This window comes from Geotrypetes seraphini, chromosome 17, assembly GCF_902459505.1.
Source record: "Geotrypetes seraphini chromosome 17, aGeoSer1.1, whole genome shotgun sequence".
NCBI classification, from domain to species: Eukaryota; Metazoa; Chordata; class Amphibia; order Gymnophiona; family Dermophiidae; genus Geotrypetes; species Geotrypetes seraphini.
The window spans coordinates 4578559-4599597 of record NC_047100.1 but is presented as its reverse complement, the minus strand read 5'-3'; the positions used below and the strand labels follow the sequence as shown (position 1 = coordinate 4599597).

At 42.8% G+C, this 21039-nt stretch overlaps 1 protein-coding gene across 4 annotated transcripts in view; it reads left to right on the top strand.

The window, feature by feature from the left end:
• Positions 1 to 21039, top strand: part of PLXNA1 (plexin A1) — a 529295-nt gene that overhangs the window by 297869 nt on the left and 210387 nt on the right. For all 4 annotated transcript variants that reach the window (XM_033926178.1, XM_033926177.1, XM_033926179.1 and 1 more), the window contains one exon: positions 20198 to 20338. In XM_033926178.1, coding sequence (XP_033782069.1) covers positions 20198 to 20338 — 141 coding nt within the window. The remainder of the gene's footprint in view (positions 1 to 20197; positions 20339 to 21039) is intronic.

Genomic DNA, 21039 nt, shown 5'->3' with positions numbered 1-21039 from the left:
GTTTCTGTGCTTCTGATATTTAACATTTAACGAGAAACATCCAAGTTGGACTTAGACATCCTTTTCGAAAATGGCCCTCCATGCTTTTAATCAGCTAGTGCGGAATATCGGCCTAACCGTTTTAAGTTACCATGGCCATAAATGAAACCAGATATTCACGTTGGCAGTGGTCAGCAAAAGCTGGCTGAATCCAGGCCCTTTATCATAAACCTCCTTTGATAGTTTGTGGTTTTATAGAAAGAACGCAAGTGATTTTTAAGGAAAGAAATCCCTAAATCTTTATAACCAACTTGTTTGGAGCAAAATGCCAACTGGCCTTTGATTCTCTGGGCGGCAGTCTGAGGTATGAACTACCTCACGGATTGCTGACTTTCTAATAACTCCTTGTTTATTAGAGTTTAGATGCGCTACAAATACTTGTAGTCAAGTTAATTGCGATTATAAAAATGACTGCATGATTCATTGCAGTCATTAGGCATGCATCTTTAAAGTGGAAATAGTGAAACGAGAGAGAGAGAGTGGAATTCCAAGCAGGGCATCCTCCAAGGAACAAAGTGGCTTTCAAGTTTGTTTCTTACCATTCCTTGGGCCATCATGCCCAGCAGTCCGCTCACGCGGCGGCCCATCAGGTCCAGGACCTGTATAGTGACCCTCTATCTATACCCTTCTATCCCCTTTTCCTTCAGAAAATTGTCCAATCTCTTCTTAAACTCCAATACCGTACCCTGTCCTATCACACCCTCTGGAAGCACATTCCAGGTGTCCACCACCCATTGGGTGAAGAAGAACTTCCTAGCATTGGTATATAAATATAAACCAATCTGAATATAAACAGAGGTAACCTTTTCCCCTCGAAAAAAGGCTGACTTGAATGTAAACCGAGGTTAGAAATTTGGGTACTTTGGGTACTGCTTTGACACGCAGCTCCTGATTGGTAAGGCCTGACTTTAGTGCAGGAAGAGGCGGTCAGAGCATACAGCGAGTGATTTCCTTCACTCGCCGGCGCTCCGGCTGCTCTCTCCTGCCTCTCTAGCTGTCTGCTTCTGGTTGGCAGTTCGTGGTTGGAAAATACCGCAAATGACTGGGACTGCGAACCGCCGGCTGCGAATGACAGCGGTAACACTGTATAACTTATGGGCAGACTGGATGGACCGTTCAGGTCTTTTTCTGCCGTCATTTACTATGCTACTATGTTTTAGCGCCTGCTGTGGAGGTAACAGAACTGACACTCATAGAATTCCTATGAGCATCAGAGCAGTTGCCGCCGTGGCTGATGCTAAAGTCCACACTATGGTTTTATAAAAAAAGGGAGATTAATCCTCCAGTGCCCACCGCTTTGAATGTCAGCTTTGAAATGCCAAAGCGACAAAAAGGCAGTGTACATGTCCCCATTCCCGTTCCCTTTATCAACAGCAATAGAAGAGGTTGGGATCCTCTAGCGCACAGGTGTCAAAGTCGGTCCTCGAGGGCCAGAATCCAGTCGGGTTTTCAGGATTTCCCCAATGAATCTGCATGAGATCTATTTGCATGCACTACTTTCAATGCATATTCATTGGGGAAATCCTGAAAACCCGACTGGATTCCGGCCCTCGAGGAGGGACTTTGACACCCCTGCAAGTCTAGCGGGATGGTCGAGAGATATTCAAGCTCCTGTTTCTTCCCTGTAAGGGACCCTTGAGATGCAAATCCCATTATTTATAAAGTGTAATTGACTTTGAGAAAAAAAATGTGGACAATATTGGTTGAGACGGTGTTGGGAGGGGGGGGGGACCCACTGATCTCATATCTTCCACCTCCACCCCTTGCCTCTCTCTGCCTGGTCTCTACACATTCTGTTCATTATTAATTAGTAGTAATGCTCATAAAAGAATTGATTTGTGTAAGTCAACAGGACCTGGATGGTGTTTGGATCTGCGTACGGTTTGAGGATGCTAACCCAACAGCAAAAGACAAGAACGACAGTGGGCAGGGGGCAGCACGCTAGCTTGTTGTACCTTGCTTTGTTGATGAAAGGATTTTCAAAATGCTTTTGAAACTCAGTGTAGTGTGTGTGTTTATTATTGTGATTAATTTGGCTGAGCTCAGATTATCTTTGGGTACAATTCTTTAATGAGCTCTTTTGACCCTTGCTTGGCAGTTCGGCTAAACTGAAATTGGAGCCAGAACAAAATCAGAGGCCAGTATTCAGCTGGGTGGCTGCAGCCTAAAGAGAAGCAAAGCAGCTGAGCTCTGCAGAGAATTTTTTAGCTATTTTGACAACCTAGGACAGGGAATGTATCACCCTAAATTTAAATGGACATAACAATTGCCATATTGGGACAAACCGAAGGTCCATCAAGCCCAGTATCCCGTTTCCAACAGTGGCCAACCCAGGTCCCAAGTACCAGGCAGAAACCCAAAGAGTAGCAACATTCCAGAGCTGAGATTGTGATGTCATAGTGCCCCATTCCACCAATGCCTAAGAGCCAACCTCATCAGTGATGTCACAATGGCTCGATTGTCCTATACTTGACTCGCATAAGAACATAAGAATTACCACACTGGAACAGACCAAAGGTCCATCAAGCCCAGTATCCCATTTCCAACAGTGGCCAACCCAGGTCCCAAGCACCTGGCAGAAACCCAAAGAGTAGCAACATTCCAGAGCTGAGATTGTGATGTCATAGTGCCCCATTCCACCAATGCCTAAGAGCCAACCTCATCAGTGATGTCACAATGGCTCGATTGTCCTATACTTGACTCGCATAAGAACATAAGAATTACCACACTGGAACAGACCAAAGGTCCATCAAGCCCAGTATCCCGTTTCCAACAGTGGCCAACCCAGGTCCCAAGCACCTGGCAGAAACCCAAAGAGTAGCAACATTCCAGAGCTGAGATTGTGATGTCATAATGCCTCATTCCACCAGTGCCTAAGAGCCAACCTCATCAGTGATGTCACAATGGCTCGATTGTCCTAGACTTGGCTCACATAACATAAGACATGCTGTACTGGGACAGACCAAAAGTCCATCAACCCAGTGTCCTGTTTCCAACAGTGGCCCAGCCAGGTCCCAAGCACCTAAACACAGTTTCCCTCTTGCTGGGCTTACTGCCTCCAAAGATTTTGCTTCACACTCTTACAGATGTCTAGTCAAAATAATTATGTGATAACATAGCGATGGTTTCTTTTTTGCAGAGAAAACTTCCCCTACATTTTTTTCCTCCTTTGACTAGTACTGTAATAGTGCAATTATGCAATTACTCTAGAATCTAGCTTTCCTTGCTGCTTAAATAAGAAACAAAAAAAGTCTTTTTTTCTTCTCCCTTTTTAATAGATAGATTCGTATTTCTGTTATCTATTGTGTTCATCTAAGCTGCAATTAGGAAAAGAAAACAAATAAATAGGTCTCTCTCTGTGCTTGCAGCAGCAGGAGAGTTGACTGTCCTTGCAACTTTAGGGTGCTGAAAGGAGGAATCCACAAAAAAGGGGGGGGGGCAGATTGGCTCCAGGGCTCTTTGCTATTCTCTATGGGGCTCCTCTGACTGTTCAGAATTCTCATGACTGTTCTCCTCTAACCCTTCCAAACCGCTCCATCTTTGTCCGTAATTCCAAGTCTCCCTTGGACCAAGTTTTTCCAAGTTTATTTGTCACTTGATATACCATTTATCAAAGAGTACCTAAACGGTTTACAATAATGAAAAATGCTTAAAAAGTTAAATAAAAACAAAAACGAATAAAAGAATTCTAAATAAAATTATAAAGGAGATTATGTGTCAAATAATACTGACTGAAACAGAGGGGGAAGAGGGAGAGGGACAGGGAGGTAAAAAAAAAATACATTGAGATTGAAAATCAAAAGAAAAGGGGAAAAGGGAGGCTATATTAGCACTGCGATCTCCTTTCATCTTCCTTAGCATCCTCTCCTTCAGCTTCCTTTCATGTTCTTTAATGATCCCCTTATCTGGATCTTGTTAATCCCTTATAGGGTGCCAAAGCTCTTGGCTTTATAGGTCCTTCAGATATAGGGTTACCATATTTTTGATAGGAAAAAAAAGAGGACACTTGGCTCCACCCTCACACAAAGCTCTTCTCCACTTTTTTCCCGGAGCTCAGGGCCACGTCTGGAAGCCTGTGTGGTTGTGACACGATGACATCACATTCATGCACGCATGTGCATGACATCATCGCATCACATCTGCACGTATTCGGAGGCCCTCCAGAGCCAGGATCGTGCAAAACCCGGACAAAGTGCCGGGTTTGCAAAATCCATCTGGACGGTCCTCTAAAAAAGAGTAACAACAAAAATGTGGGGTGAAATAACTATTGCCAAAGATCCTAAATAATTCATTAATCAATACGGAAAAGAGTGGTAAGGCTGAGCTTTCATTCAAAATATAAAACTCATTTGTGGTGAGACCTCAGAAATTCAGTCCCCCAACTCACTAGGGCAGCCTAAGCTGATCCATTCGGGGGATTCATTTATCAATCACCACTCACCAACCTTAATGCAAAATCTTATCGTGTTAAAACAATAAATATTATAAATATTCTGTAACTTAGCTTAGTTACGGAGCACAAGTCCTAGTGAGGATGATTGCATCGTGACATGGGTCACGTGAAGCTTTCTGCCAATTGGTCACTGGATTTTTAAATGTGGTTGGAATATGTTCAGTTCTAGTCATTTTTCTTGATCTTCTGGCGAAGCCACGGGCGAAACGGGTCCCGTTGAGATCACGATTGTGAAGTTTCATTGCTGTTTGAAGCTAAGTTCCACACTTATAATGTTTACAGAATATTTATAATATTTATTGTTTTAATACGATAAGTTTAGGAAAGCAATAAAAACATACCTCGACACCTAACTCCCTGCCCACGACCGATAGATTACAAAGAAATGTATATTGATACAAGATCCTCGATAAGTGTCGCGTTAGGATAAAAACTTGTACCGTAACTAAGGCAAATTTAACCTGTAAACCGTTTTGAGCTCTTTGGGGAGAACGAGATAGAAAATGAGTTAAAACAACAAAAAAAAAGGCTTTTATACGGTGACGCTTGGTGTGTGAGAAAGTCCCCTGGTAAGGTGTGGAAAGTCCATTTACTAGCTTGACATAGTAAAAGGGCCCCATTGTTCGTACTCTGTGAAGATATGTGAATAGACTCATCTGTAAACCCTTCATCCTCCATCTCTCCTCCCTCTCAATTATAAAAAACGAAATAAATGGCAGCCCTTAAAAATGTAATTGTGAGTTACTGGCTGCCTGCAGATGATATCGCTGCCTCTTGAAGCCGTCTCAGGGTCCTTCTCTCTTAATTAAGTACATTTGTTTTGTAAAACTGCCTAAAAATAATCCTCAGGTGATGCTATCTCGATGCTGGAGGTGAATCGGAGCCACTGCCGCCTTAATTAAGCTGAACCTCAGTTTTGTTTGTAATGTTGGTATACATACATTTGCATGCTAAACAGCTGCTGCTGAGAGCCTGCCTTTGGTGGGAGTGGGTGAGGGGCTGAAGATGTTAACTTTTAGCAATTTGTGTCTTTGCACTCTTCTGTTAATTGTAAAGAGCAGCATTTTATATTTCAAAACATAGGTAAAAGTTGCATGATGCTGAACACAGGCACTGACCGGGGGGGGGGGGGGAGTGGGAGGCTGGACTGCCCTGGGGGCGCTTGCACCTCTCTGCCACGCTTAAGACAACCTCCCCCACCCCGTACCTCCATAGATCTTCACTAGCGTGAGCAGCTTCTACCTGTTGCTCGTGGCAGCCTCTGAATCGCTTACAGGTCAGGGGGCCAGGAAGTGACATCATAGGGAAATCCAATGCTGGCACGAGAAGCATGCTGCAGAAGCCACTCGTGCTGGTGAATATATAGAGGTATGGGAGGGGGAAGGGAGAGCGCGAGTGGGGGGGGTGTGCCTCCTACCCTTACTATGCCACTGCACACAGGGTGGTGAGTTTTGCGACCATCGTTACAGGCACGGTAAGATTTGAGAATCCAGCCCTCAGTCTTAGAGTTCAAGGTTCGGCATCTTTTGGCTGTGTTGAGGAGCTGAGAGGCTTTGAGGTCAGCTTCTAAAGGCTTTGAGGTTGCAGTTCACACAGCTTAGCGTCTCTTTAGTTGTCGCTTCAACTTTTGAATAAGATACCTCAGCAAGTACGATTTGGACCAAACTATCTGCCGTCAGAGCTTGACCGTGGAGTTGTGAGAAGATGCAGTGCTGCGGACGGAGATGGCGGATAGTAACTTATCTCTGGTGGGGATAGAATGTGTTCTTTTCTACAATGTCATCCTTGTAATTCACCTTGGGTGGTCTGGTAGAGGTGACGAATAAATAGATAAACACATTTTGTGGAAATAGCTTCCTTTCCCATTTAATTACCATTTTCAAGGCTGATTGGATTTGGAAAGTTGCCTTCTCTCCCACAGAATTGGTAGATTGACTCGGGTGTCTGCTTCTTCTCTTGGGAGAGTGCCTGAGTCATTTCCGTTTTGGCAGATGCATCACCACTGAAAGCCATCTTCCCGATACTGGAAACCTCTTGCGCCAGAGCCTTATTTATTTTTGTATCTGGTGGTTCTTGAGGGAGTTGTGCCATGTCTTTAAAACAGTTTATAACAGCTTTCATGAGTTCCATGTGTGACCTTGGGCGAGTCTCTTCGCCGTATGGGAGAGCAGCTATAAAGTGGCACTTGCCCCAGGATTTGCAGATTCCTGAAGCAAACTTGATGAAATTTGTCAAGAGAGGAATTAAAATTGGCCTTGGTAGAGGCCAGTAAGTTAAAATTCCTCTATCATGATAATAATAATGATAATATCTTTTTATTTTTATATACCGCAATACCACAAACAGTTCAGACCAGTTTACAGAGGAAGAGACTGTATACAGACAGCGATATTACAAAAAACTTTCAAAATTACATTAGCATGGTAAGATGAATCAAATTTTTCCTGGAAGTGTTTTAGAAATGCATCAAGGCAGAAATAGAGTCAGATGAATTTATCAAGGGATTGAGGGGTATAGATAGGAGTAGAGGTAGGTTATAGGGATAGGAGTAGAGGTAGATTATAGAAATAGTCAGGGACCACTGCTCAGGCAATGTACCATGTACTTGAGCTCTGGATTGGTCACTGCTAGAAGCAGAATACTGGGCTAGATGGACCATCGGTCTGATCCAGTATGGCAAATTCATATGTCACTCCACTTCTTAAGGAAGCCCATTGGCTTCCTGTTACTCACAGAATCATTTATAAACTCAGCTTGCTTACTTTCAAATCTCTTTCTCTCAAAACTCCGGCTTTTATATATAAATCATTAATCCCTTACACCACGAATAGAACATTAAGATCTACCGACCAACATCTACTGTCAATCCCATCACTTAAAATCATTAACACAAGACGCCAATTTATTTTTTCCGTCACTGCTCCCCAAACATGGAATTCTTTACCTTACCAATTGAGACAAGAAGTCAATTTAGAGAAATTCAAGAGTAATCTGAAAACATTTTTATTTAATGATGCCTTTTTAAATTAATAATAATTTCATCATAAATCAATTTCAGGACCAAGCTTCACCCCTTCCTCATGTTCCTTCCCTAAATGTGATCCCCATCTTTATTTTATATTGTAACTTCTTGCCTTCTCTTTCCCATATGTTTCTAGTATTGTCTTTTTTTGTCTTAAGTTCAGTCAACTATCTTCAATGTTTTACTATGTTTATACTGTAATTTTTAATGTACATCGCTTTGAATTAAGAAAAAGCGATTAATCAAAACCAAATTAAACTTGGAAACTTGGAAGTGCAGCAATTGTACTCTTCCCAACTCCATCCCTTCTGCTTTGCTGTGCCATACACCTGGAGTAACCTGCCTGACTTGATACGACAAGCTCCGTCTCTTATGGTGATAGGCTCAGGGGTAATCTAAGGAAATCCTTTTTTACAGAAAGGGTGGTAGATGCGTGGAACAGTCTCCCGGTAGAGGTGGTGGAGACAGAGACTGGGATAGGCACGTGGGATCTCAGAGAGAGAGAGGAAGAGATAATGGTTACTGCGGATGGGCAGACTAGATGGGCCATTTGGCCTTTATCTGCCATCGTGTTTCTATGTATTGAAGTCTAGGCTGAAGGCCCACTTTTTCGAAACTGCATTTAAGTCTTAACCCTACCAATTTGTAAAGCACCACATGTGTTTGTCATTCCCTCTGTAGCCCCCGACCCTCGCTACCTTTTCTCCCTTTGTATTTCTCCACATAACCAGCATATATTGATTTAGTTTTTCACAATTGAGAGAACAGCCTTTTATCTGTCTGAACTTTATCCACTTACTTAACCAGTTAGCGAAGTGAATATCTCCGCTAACCGGTTTAGTGCTGGCTCCGCACCTGGACCACCCCTAACCTAGCTGGTTAGTGCTTTGGTGGCCAGAGGAGTCAGTGGAACTGTTTTAAATACCACAGGACGGCCAGCTCAGTGGGAGTTAACCAGGTAGCCTCTCCTCACCTCTTCGCTTAAGCAACACAAGAACTGACGCAATGTTGTAACTCAAGAATAAGCCGCATAGATTCCTTGTAGAGAATCGCTGTGTTGTATTGAATTGCTCTGTTAAACCCTTTTAAGTATCGACCCCTGATTAGACTGAATCCCCTCCGATGACAAAAGTTCACTTGGATTAAGCAGTTTTCTGAGAAGATTTTGTTGTTTGTGGTCTGTCCCAGCTTGTGGTTTGTGTTTATCAGACATCAACGAATGTTTTGGGGGTTTTTTTCTGCCACCTTCGCAACCCCCCCTCTTTTCCCTTCAGTTAGCGACTCATTTGCCATGTTTAAATGATTTCCTTGGAGGGTGCTGAGGGCTCTGAAGGGATTTTATTAAGTTGACTGGATATTGCGTTAGCTTTGAGAAGTCGGTCACAGCCCAGGGTTGCCAATTGTGTTAGAGAAGGAGCCTTTGAGTTTCTGCTCCCCCCTGGTCTCCCCAAGTGCCCTGTGATTCTTACTACAGCCTTTCCTAATGCATTTACTGTCTGTATGATTTAAAAGTGCTGTTGTTAGGAACATCTTAACTCAATTTCCAGCATGAAAGCCATTACTGAATGTGAGATGTCAGATGCAGTCGGGGGGAAAAACCTTTCTGAACTGTTGCTGACCCGCCTCGTTGACCTTTCGCTTTGGCGTGTGAAAGCGGTCAGGTGTGCACACACCTACAGGCTTTGCGCTTCTATATCTAGATATATTTGGAGGGAGCGTGGGCATCCAGGAGCGAGTTGAATAGTGGGAGGAACTTGAAGCTAAGATTTCATCTTGCAGGATTTGCCTGTCACTTTACTGAAGCAGAAACTTCCTAGACCAGCAAAACTCCTGCTAATGCATATGGCCAGTACTTATTCCCTTAAAATAAAGATAATTTGCACACTATCTTCATGCAGGATTAGCCCAGTGGTCAGAGTAGGGGACTGAGAACCTTAGAAACTAGGGTTCAAATCCTGTTTCTCCCGGAGATGCTCTGTGTGACCTTTGTCTCGGGTGCAAATAACACATTATTGTTTGAGAAATGTAAATAGCACGTCATAGTTTAAATTTCTGCAGTCCTCTGTACATTATTTGCTGGTCACTAAATTAGGTGCTGCATAGTTTCAAGAGTGAACTGCCCATATTGTACATCTGGCAGTCAACCAAAAAAACCTGGACTCGATGTTGATTAATACAGAATGCAGCATTTCGTCTGTTTTTTAAATAAATAAAAAAATCAGACCACATAACGTCTTATTACGGGGAGCTGCATTGGCTCCCCATGGAAGCTCAAGTGCAGTTTAAGTTCGGCTGCATGTGTTACAGTGTTTGGCTCAAGCCTATTTAGTTGATCAGTAGGGATGGAGGAGTAATAGATCCTGATCGATTTAAAGAGGGTTATGTTTGTGAGGAGCTAGCTAAAATAAAGGTAGACAAGCGATGGGGCCGGATGGTGTACATCCTAGGGCGCTGAAGGAACTTAGGGAAGTTCTGGTATCTTCGCTGACTGACCTTTTCAATGAGTCTCTAGAGTCGGGAGTGGTACCGGAGGACTGGAGAAGGGCGAAGTGGTCCCTCTCCACAAAAGTGGAAGTAAGGAAGAAGTAGGAAATTACAGGCTGGTAAGTCTTGACTTCTGTGGTAAGCAAATTAATGGAAACGCTTTTAAAACAGAGAATGGTCAAGTTTCTGGAATTCTGTGGATTACAGAACTGGAGGCAACTTGGATTCACTAGATGTAGGTCTTGTCAGACAAATCTGATCAATTTCTTTGACTGGGTGACCAGAGAGTTGGATAGAGGATGTGTGCCAGATGTGGTGTATTTAGATTTTAGCAAAGCCTTTGACAGTGTTCCACACAGACGTCTAATAAATAAACTGAGTGCCCTTGGGATGGGTCCCAAAGTGATGGGCTGGATCAGTAACTGGGTGAGTGGAAGGCGACGGAGGGTAGTGATCAATGGAGATTGCTCTGAGGAAAGGGATGTTACCAGTGGTGGGCCTCAAGGTTCTGTTCTTGGGCCTGTTCTTTTTTACATTTTTATAAACAATGTTGCTGAAGAGTTGTCGGGTAAGATTAGCCTTTTTGTGGATGATACCAAAATCTGCAATAGATTAGGCACGCCGGATGGTGTGAATAACATGAAGAAAGACCTGGTGAAGCTTGAAGAATGGACTGAAATTTGGCAGCTAAAATTTAATGCTAAGAAATGCAAAATCATGCATTTGGGTTGCAAAAACCAGAGGGAACAGTACAGTTTAGCGGGTGAAGAACTTATATGCACGACGGAAGAGCGGGACTTGGGTGTGATTGTATGTGATGATATTAATACAGGTTGCAGCGAAAGCTAGAAGGATGCTAGGTTGCATAGGGAGAGATATGGTCAGTAGGAAAAAGGAGGTATTGATGCCTCTGTATAAGACTCTGGTGAGACCTCATTTAGAATATTGTGTACAATTCTGGAGGCCCCACCTTCAAAAAGATATAAAAAGGAGAAGTTGGTCCAGAGGAAGGCTACTAAAATGGTGTATGGTCTTCGTGATAAGGCGTATGGGTCAGACTTAAAGATCTCAATCTGTATACTTTGGAGGAAAGGCGGGAGAGAGGAGATATGATAGAGACATTTAAATACCTATGTAATATAAATGTGCATGAGTTGAGTCTCTTTCATTTGAAAGGAAACTCTGCAATGAGAGGGCATAGGATGAAGTTAAGAGGTGATAGGCTCCGGAGTAATCTAAGGAAATACTTTTTACAGAAAGGGTGGTAGATGTGTGGAACAGTCCCCCGGAAGAGGTGGTGGAGACAGAGTGTGTCTGAATTCAAGAGGGCCTGGGATAGGTAGGTGGGATCTCTCAGAGAGAGAGAGAGAGAGATAATAGTTACCGTTGATGGGCCATTTGGCCTTTATCTGCCGTCATGTTTCTAATAATTTTTTCCCATCATAGACTTTCTACTCGGATAGCTTCCCTTTTTGATTTTCTATCACCCAAACATTACCGCTATAAAAGATATCATAATCGACTACTGTTATTTCAAGCAGCTACTTGGGATATTGATTTTCGTCAATTATTCTTTACATCTACATCATAAAAATTTTAGGAAACTATTAAAAACTTATTTATTTAGGAAATTTTTTAAAGACTGAAAATGTATTTCATTTTGTGTTGTAGCTATATTTTACTTTTGTTAAAACTGCATAGATCTGAAGGGTAATGCGGTATACAAATGTTCTGTTAATCAGTGGGGCAGCTTCCCCCCCCCCCAAAAAAAAAGCCGTATATTCTGCCCTTGCTGGAAAGTTAGTTATAGTTAGTTGCCGGACAGTGCCCCTGGGGTGCTGGTTTAAAGCTCATAATCTCCTGTATGGCAAAGGAGTGTATGTAGAGTTATCAGATTTTACATGGGGTAGGAGCGCAGAAAGCTCGTTCTTGCCCAGTATACCGCTGGAGCACCAGGGATTCAAAAAGGTACGCGGGGAGGCGGGAGGGAGGTAAAAAAAAATTGTCAGAGTCTGCTGTGGCAGAAGATTGTGAGGGATCCCTCCTGTTCCTGCCTACCACTGGACCAGCATGTCATACGGCAGGCTCGGTGCAGGCCTGCAAGGGGGGGGGGGGCAAGGTGGAGAGCCTGGCAGAGCAGGGAGGAGGGACAGGGTAGAGAGCCTGGCAGAGCACATGAATATTAAACCCTCCCCCAGGCTTATATTTGAGTTGACCTTTTTTCCTTTTGGGGGGGAAAAGGGTACCTCGATTTATATTCAGATTGTTTTATATTCGACTACATACGGTACTTAGCCAGCTGAATAACTCAAATTCTAAGTCTTGGTCCCTTTTTCTTGGATTATGACACAAATGTGGACCACTTTACTCTTTTTTTTTTTTTTTTGGGGGGGGGGGGGGAAGAGAGATTTTATAGGACCTTATAACTCCAGAACAGCTTTTAGGGCTGTTTTTACCACAGATTAGAGACTAGGTCTAGTGACTAGGTCAGGGGAAAGCCTGCTGTGCAGTATGTGAATTTGTAACTCGCCTTGAGCTGAGCTGATGCTTGGAAAGGCAAGTAATAAAATTCAAATCAATAAGAATTAGTGAGGCAGGATAATGTTATTTCATAGAGATAACGGAAGAGAGTACTTATCTAGAAACAATATTGGGCCTCATTTTAAAATCATTAATTGGATTAAGGTTTTTGTTTTTGCAGTGAACATTTTTCGTATTATCAGTTTGGTATCTAATATTCAAACGGGTCTTACTTAAGTATTAGCACCCTGATATTCGGTGGCTGCCAGATAAATTGAAGCACCGGCAGTGGCTTAATCCGTATGTCCGGCAGTGCTGCAAATATGACCAAGCGCTGCTGGATATGTGTTTTATTCTGCCACTGTGATGCTGTTTCAGTGCATTAACTGGATCTGCGCTTTTTGCAGGCCTGATGTAAGAGTTTTGCAGAAATTGTTGGCCCTGTGTTGATCCGGATAGCAGATCGGATGGGGATGCTGAATATCGTTATTATCCCGTAACTGGGGTGGTTGGAAACCTACTGCACATTAAACATTATTATCCAGATAATGGCCAGCCCTGAACATCTGGGAATATTTTTAAACGCTGTGGCTGGCATTTAAAAGAAATATTGACTGAATTTTAAATACTAAACTAAACTAAACCTTAGGTTTGTATACCGCACCATCTCCGCGTGCGCAGAGCTCGGCACGGTTTACAGAGGTTGAAAGGAAAGGAACTACAAAGAAAGGATATAGGAGAGGGACTGAGGAGATAGAGGGGGACAGGATACTAGAGCACGGGAGGTGATTAGATTTTTGAAAAGAGCCAAGTTTTCAAGTGTTTGCGGAAGGATTGGAAGGAGCTAGAATTTCTGAGCGGGGATGAAAGGTTGTTCCAGAGTTCTGTGGTTCTAAAGGGGAGGGATGTTCCAAGTTTTCCTGCGCGGGATATACCTTTTATAGAAGGGAAAGATAGTTTCAGTTTTTGGGAGGATCTAGTCGAGAGCGGGTTTGAGGAATTCCAGAAGAGTGGGATAACGGGAGGGAGGACGCCATGTAGAATCTTGAAGGCTATGCAGGCACATTTATAGAGGACTCTGGAGTATACTGAACTGATAGTTTTGAAAATGCATTCAGAGAAAAACGAGGGCAGATACAGACCGTATAATCTATCCAGTATGTCCATCCATATTATCTCCTATCCCGTCCTCTCCCTTAGAGATCCTAAGTGCTTGTCCCAAGCTTTCTTAAATTCAGATACATTCTCATTTTGGGGCTTCCTTTCAAATGAAAGAGACTCTCCTCGTGCATATTTAAACTTTTCTGTCATATCTCCCCTCTTCCGCTTTTCCTCCAAAGTATACTGTACATATTGAGATCTTTAAGTCCAACCATTTTAGTAGCCTTCCCTTGGACTGACTCCATCCTGTTTAGGTCTTAAACACAGGTGTCAAACTCAAGGCCCGTGGGGTGAATCCGGCCCGCCTGGCCATTTTATGCGGCCTGCAATGCAATGCCCATTTTCATTGCCGCCCCCGGTGTTAACTTCTGGCCGGCTCCCTCCTCCTCACTGCCGCAGTGTGCACAAAGCCGCGCGGTGGCTCCTACGTGCGTCCTGAGCAGGAAGCCTTCTCTCTGACATCACAACGTCAGAGGGAATGCTTCTGGATCAGGTGCGGGACGTGCGAGGGGCTGATGCCTGCACACTGCGGCACTGAGGAGGAGAGAGCATCATCGCCACCTTTTCTTACTTGGCCATTCCTCTCCCTAAGCATCCTGCTAGCTTTTGCCGTTGCCTTGTCAACCTGTTTGGCCTCCTTTAGATCGTCATGGTTTATTTGGTTATAGGCCCCCTTTAACAAGGTGGGTTACAATACACATTCACAATAAAATATTACAAAACAGCCATAAATCGGACATATATAAATTTTATCAACATATAGAAATTCAGCAAATAAAGTCCTCAGCACCCATAGTTCATGTCGCAAAAAAGATGTCTCTTCAAAAGCTTCTTAAAAACAGTCACATCCTTTTGCTTTCTATCGTACTATCACATACTATCACACCCAAGTTCTTCTCCCCTTAAATTGTACAATCTAGTTGTGTTTTGGCCTTTCCTGATCTAACCTCACCCAAGCCCGTCGTTTCACCCTGGGGAAGCACACACATTGCTCACCCTTGCTCCTAGCGTTACCTGAGGAAAGGCTGGGTACTTCCCTTAAAATCTATTTGAGAATGCAAATAATATTCATGTAGTTACTTATTACATGTCTAATAGTCATGGTACTCTAAGTATGGTATAACATGGCAACTGTTTCTATGAAGCTGAATTACAAATTATTGCTTAGCTGTGGTTCAGATGCTTCAGCACAGAGTGATTGGGGGGGAGGGGAAAGGGGGTGGTTGACATGATGTTGCTTTGCAACCATGTTTCCTCTCAGGTCAGCGCAAGGCACGCTGCCGGCTCTTCCCGCGGGCTCTCCTTGGACACGGGAAGTTGCAGATTGTATGATGTTGCCATAGCAACCTCACACCATCCCCTGGGCATGGAGTCAGCGCGCAGGACTCTGCAGCTTTGCCGTTCGAAGCAGCGGTGATAATTAAAGGGGGTTTGTTAGCTTCTCACAAATACGCCAGTGGAGCAGGGCTGAGTCGACCTTGGTTTTCTCTTGGCATGGTGTAATAATCCAGCTCTCCGCAGTGCTTGTTGCACTCTTCGTTAAGCAAAAAGATGGCATCTTTCAGAGACTTCTGCAATGTATACATACAAATTTATAATTCCTTTCTTGCAAAGAATCCAAAAGTCAGTAGCTTTTCTCTGTTGTAACTGTGTGACTGAGGTTAGTCCAGTCTGTAATTAAGAACATATGACTAGCCTTAATGAGTCAGACCAAAGGTCCATCTAGCCCAATATCCCATCTTCATGGAGGCCAATTCAAGTCGCAAGTACCTGGCCCAAATCCAAAGAGTAGCAACAATCCAGCATCTCAAAAGAATTTTGTTTTTCCTTTAAATATTTTGTAGTTCACTTCCCTTTCCTTCCTTGTGTTTATGGGTTTGTTAAGCCTGTTAATAGTCCTGTATGGACTTAATTATTGTTAAGTATTGTATTGTTCCCCAAATATTGTAATTTTTATTATGTTCATTGCTCAGAAATATGATTAAGCAATCAATCAAAAACCTTATTAACCCTTTCAGGACCAAGGGACATATTTGTCCCATAACTTAAAAATCCTATAAATTTTGATTGGGATAGTCTACAGTTCTAAATTTGATATGTACGGATTCCATATGATACTGCCTTTATGTAAACAAACTGGTTCCGACATTCATTCATTAGCGTCGTTGCCAGATTGACGAGAAGATTCACTTGCCACACTGTCCATAAGCCAGAAGTGTGATTTTTTTTTTAAATAAAAATAATGATATTTCACAAAAAAAATCAATTTTTTGGCATCTGCAAGCCCTTTTTACCATAAAAATGTCTTCATAACCACAAAAATTGGCCTACGATCCTTATGGTCCTGAAAGGGTTAAACTTGAACTTGAAACTTGAAGAATAGCAAGATTCCAAAGCCCCAGTGAGAGCAACATTCCAGAGCTGATATTATGATGTCATAGTGCCTCATTATCCCAGGACAAGTAGGCAGCCTATTCTTCTCACACGTGGGTGATGTCATCCATGGAGCCCGGATGCGGACAGCCTCGCAAGCAGACTTGCTTGAAGAAACTCAGACGTTTCGAGTCTGCCCGCATGTTGTGAGTGCCTTCCCACCCAGAACAGGGCGTGTCTCCTCAGTTCCCTGCGGAGCCGCGAAGTCCATCTTTGACGCGTTGGCGCTGAACTTAGTTTGCTTCGTGCCTTCTCTCACTGCGGCTCGTGTTTTATTTTCTTACTACTGTGTCGCTGTGCTTTTCTTTTCATCGTTGTAAAAAAAAAACCAAAAAGTTGACTTTTTTTCGTCGACTGACAGCGGGGCCTGTCACGCGCCCTGCGGGCTTCGAATTTGCAGTAGCTATTTTTCCTCCTATGTCCCGGCCGGTCATGGGCTTCAAGAAGTGTAGCCAGTGTTAGCGTGCGATTTCCCTTACCGACCCACATCTCTGGTGCCTTCAGTGTCTCGGGCCTGACCATTGCACCAGTGTCTCAGAGCCAACCTCATCAGTGATGTCACAGTGGCTTGATTGACCTATACTTGGCTCACGTAAGAGCATAAGAACAGTCATACTGGGTCATACCAATGGTCCATCGAGCCCGGTATCTTGTTCTCAACAGTGGCCAACTTGGGTCCCAAATAACTAGCTAGATCACAAGAAGTACGGTAAAACAGATGGCCTATGGACATCTTTTTTAGAAAATTTTCTAAACCTTTTTAAAAACTCTGCTAAACTAACTGATTTCACCACATTCTCTGGCAATGAATTTGAGTTGAATTACACGTTGTGTGAAGAAATATTTTCTCCGGTTTGTTTTAAATCTACTACTTAGTAGCTTCATCGCATGTCCCCTAGTCCTTGTATTTTTGGAAAGAGTGAACAAGCGATTCACATCTACCCTTTCCACTCCACTCGGTATTTTCCAGACCTCTATTATATCACTTCTGAGCTGTCTCTTCTCCAAGTTGAGGAGCCCTAGCTGCTTTAGCCTTTCCTCGTAGAGAAGTCTTCCCAGTTCATTCCCTCCTGCTCCGGACAAACACCATAAGAAGCACCTAGTAAATACTTCTCTCTAAACTAGTGGTCTCAAACTAAAACCCTTTGCAGGGTCACATTTTTGGAGGGCCTCAGAAAAAAAAAATAGTTAATGTCTTATAAAAGAAATCACTTGATAAATCTTAACCAATTGTTAATGCAGTCCTTAGTCACTTCTCTCTAAATCACTAACTATTACCTGTACTCTTTTTAAATCTCTAATAGCTTTAAATCACCTTATAGCTTTACGATATTAGAGATTTATAAAGAGTACAGGTAATAGTTAGTGATTTATAAAAGAAATGACAATTTTGCATGAGGTAAAACTCTTTATAGTTTATAAATCTTTCCTTTGAGCTAAGTCTTAATAATATTGTAACTTATAGTTTAAGAGACATATGATCAAGAAACTGTTTTATTTTACTTTTGTGATTATGATAAACATACTGAGGGCCTCAAAATAGTACCTGGTGGGCCGCATGTGGCCCCCTGCTGCAAGTTTGAGACCACTTCTCTAAGCTGAGCGGGAGTCCTCCATATACCTCTTGCCAGTAGGTGGTGCTGTTTTCACTGTCACATTTTCAGTAGTGAGGAATAAGCAAGCTCTGCAGGATTGCAAGGTACCTGCCTATCCTTAGTGTTTGAAAAACACAATATTGTAGCACTACTCCCTACTGGCAGCAGTGCAGTTGGAGGACTTCTGTTTAGCTTAGAGGGAACAGTGTCTGTAAAATTTCCCAGTTCATAAGGGTTAGAGGCTAGGACATAGTCCATCTTTCATATCTAATCCCTCCCTTCATCCTAATGGAACCTGAAGAGAAGCACTTGATTTCTCTGTTCTCTTTTAAGGGATCTGCTATCCAGAGAGCACTTTTGCATTTTCTCAAAGTCCTTTTGTAAAATGGGCACAAAGACATGTGAAATCCCTAAGCATATGCTGCTCACAGCTACAGGAAAATGGTTTTCTAGCTGGTCCTGGAAACTGTTAGCTAAGCCTCGAACTGAGGCATCCTTGGAGAGGTAATGGTTACAGTTCCTTATGCCTCTTTACTTTCTTGCTGCAAAATAGAAAACCTTTCAAATGGTGTGACCCAAGGAAGCAAATGTGATTTAGCTCAGAGAGAAAGAGATGAAATTTCACAGCACTAAGGAGTGGCCTGTTGATGTTAATGAGGGGTGATGTCCTTCAGGTACGTTTGTAGCGGTAGGATATTTTGGGGAAGAGGGCAATAAAGCAATACTGGAAGGGGTTTCACCCCTAAGAGTGAATGCTAGGAAGGAGGGAAAGTGGTTTGTGAGTGTCTTGATGGCATTATGGCCTGGGCTGCTAAGGCCAGTTGAGGGTCATAGTGTCCTTACATCTCCTGGGTAGGGCCAAGACCCATGTAGTACTCATGAATTTGTCTGTGAGCCAGCTGTAGGGGTTGCTACTGACCTCTACCCATGAGATTATTTGAAATGAACAATATGGAGACATGATGGCAATCGATCGAGAAGAAATGAGAGATCTGGCAAAGGAAGATTACGTGAAAATAAGGGCTTCGGTAATCTCAGTGGCAGGGGTGCTACTATGGAATACTCTGACAGGGTCACTTAGAAAGCCCCTATAAGCTTTGGCCACATCTGGAAGGCCTCAGAGCATGCGTAGATGACATCACATGGATCTGCGCATGCTCCAGGCACTCCAGATGCGGTCAGTGCTCATTGCAAAGAGTGGAAGCTTTCTGGAGGTGGGGATAGAGGTGGAGCTGGAGGCAGAATTGGTTGGGGTTATGTGTCCGGGTTTTTCTTTTTTAAAATATGGTAACCCTAAGTGTGGTATAAGTTTTTAGATAAATAAATAAGATATATAGGAAAAAGACTGTGTGAAAGCTAACGGATGTCTCGGATTTATAGAGCCTTGACAGATTACACTTATCCCCTGAATTCCTACGAGTGTTGGAGCAGTTACCGCAGTGGCTGGTGCTAAAAGGGGGGTTTAATTAAAGTCTTCTGTTGTTTCCTGGCCATGTGGCGTCTTCCTTCTTTTGGGCCCCATGCTGAATTGTGTAACACATGCAGATTTCTACAGTGTGTGTGTAGTGTGTATGTGTATTCCCCCAGGAGTAAACAGTTGTAGGCAAGTTCAGGTGTTCTTAACAATACTAGCATTTATCAGAGAGATGGAAACCAGTTGACATTTCAGTGTTTTCACATCTCTAATAAATACTGGAGCTGTTGAGAGCTGAAGGGCATCTCTGCTGCCTGACATAAACACACGTGTGGGTGGGTAGTTTTTTCGGGTCCTGCTGTGAGGATACGTAGGCCCTGTTGGTTTAGTGACGGCGTGACAAGCTCATGTTCTATAAATTTGTTTTTGTTTTAGATGAATATCTACGTTAATACAGAAACGTATTTGTAAATATTTTGATGAATGATTTATATAAATTGATAAAGATGTAAATGTTCTTTGGTTATGTCATTTGTCTGCCCCCTTCCCCGCAGCGTCATTGAAAACGAGGTTTATGGCTTAATCTAGCTTCTCTTGCCACCACATTTTAAAATAAAGTGGACATAAGTTTGGGCGCAGGACATCTCTGATACTGAGCTGGCATTAGCTTGGTGTCGAGTGGTCTTACGAAACATTAACCTTTTCCTATCGCAATAAATTTTACGTTACGCTGGTTCCAATCGTAATTATTTTAGCAAAGTTTTGTATTATTCACCGTTTCATTTACAGCTATTGTAAACATAATGTAAATAAGTCATAAGTCTGTAAATTCAAATATTTTGTGTTCCTGGCTCTTTATTAGTCCATACAGACTGTTTATCCACTGTCTATGTCATTTTTGGAATGTCCCGTCATCCGAAACACACGATAGGAAAAGGTTAAAAAAGACAAATTAGGAGTCTGCTCCAACCCCTCTCCCCATTCCTAGCAATAAAAAATGAAAATTCAGCTAATGCAGGTGAAGAAAGAACTCATAAAATCTCATTTCTCAACAGTATTTGTCTTTCTGCCCTCAGATACTTGTGGATCTGGTGAGTCCCAGTGGGAGCCTGGTGGTACAATATGAGAATTTGGCCATTGATGAAGGGAGTCCGATCCTCAGGGATTTGGTGCTGAGTCCTGATCGCCAGTACCTATACGCCATGACGGAGAAGCAGGTAAGTGACCAAAATGCCTTGGCAAAAGAACGCGGAAAGGGGGGGGGATGGTTCAAGTGCCAAATGAAGACTGTTGAACACCAAAATGTTCATAGAGAGCCAAAGTTGCACCTTAAGAGTGTACTATAAAAGCCTCATCCACTGAATGAAGCTTATAGCCAAGAGCAAATATCACAGCTGTTTTCTCAATCACATCTGACAGTCACACAAGCAGGATCACTCAGCCCCTCAGCTGGTGGTTCACCTTTTCCCAGTCTTGCTGCTGAGATTAAATGAAGCTACAAACACCAAAAAATTTGGACATCAGCTTCCTGGTGATTCCCAAGTAAGAAGTCAGACTTCAACACCCCCCTTAAAATTCTTTGGAAAGCATAAAACACACCCTTGTGGTTTACGATGTGTTAATGAAGACAGAACAAATCTCGGAAACCAGTTAGAAAGTCTTAGGTTAGGCCAGTAATGCGGTATCACCTGACACTTTTAATCCTGACCTACTTTTCTAAAGCGTTGATCACGTTATTTTAGCCTGTGGAGACAGAATATGTTTTAGTAACCCTTGCAAAGCAAAGAAGTTCACCAAAATATTCCACAGGAGAATAGGATAAACCAACACAAAGGACAAAAGCTGTGGAATCGATGATCTTGATACAATAGTTGATTAAAAAGTCTTCACAATAAAGTGATGCAGGTCAGTAAAATAA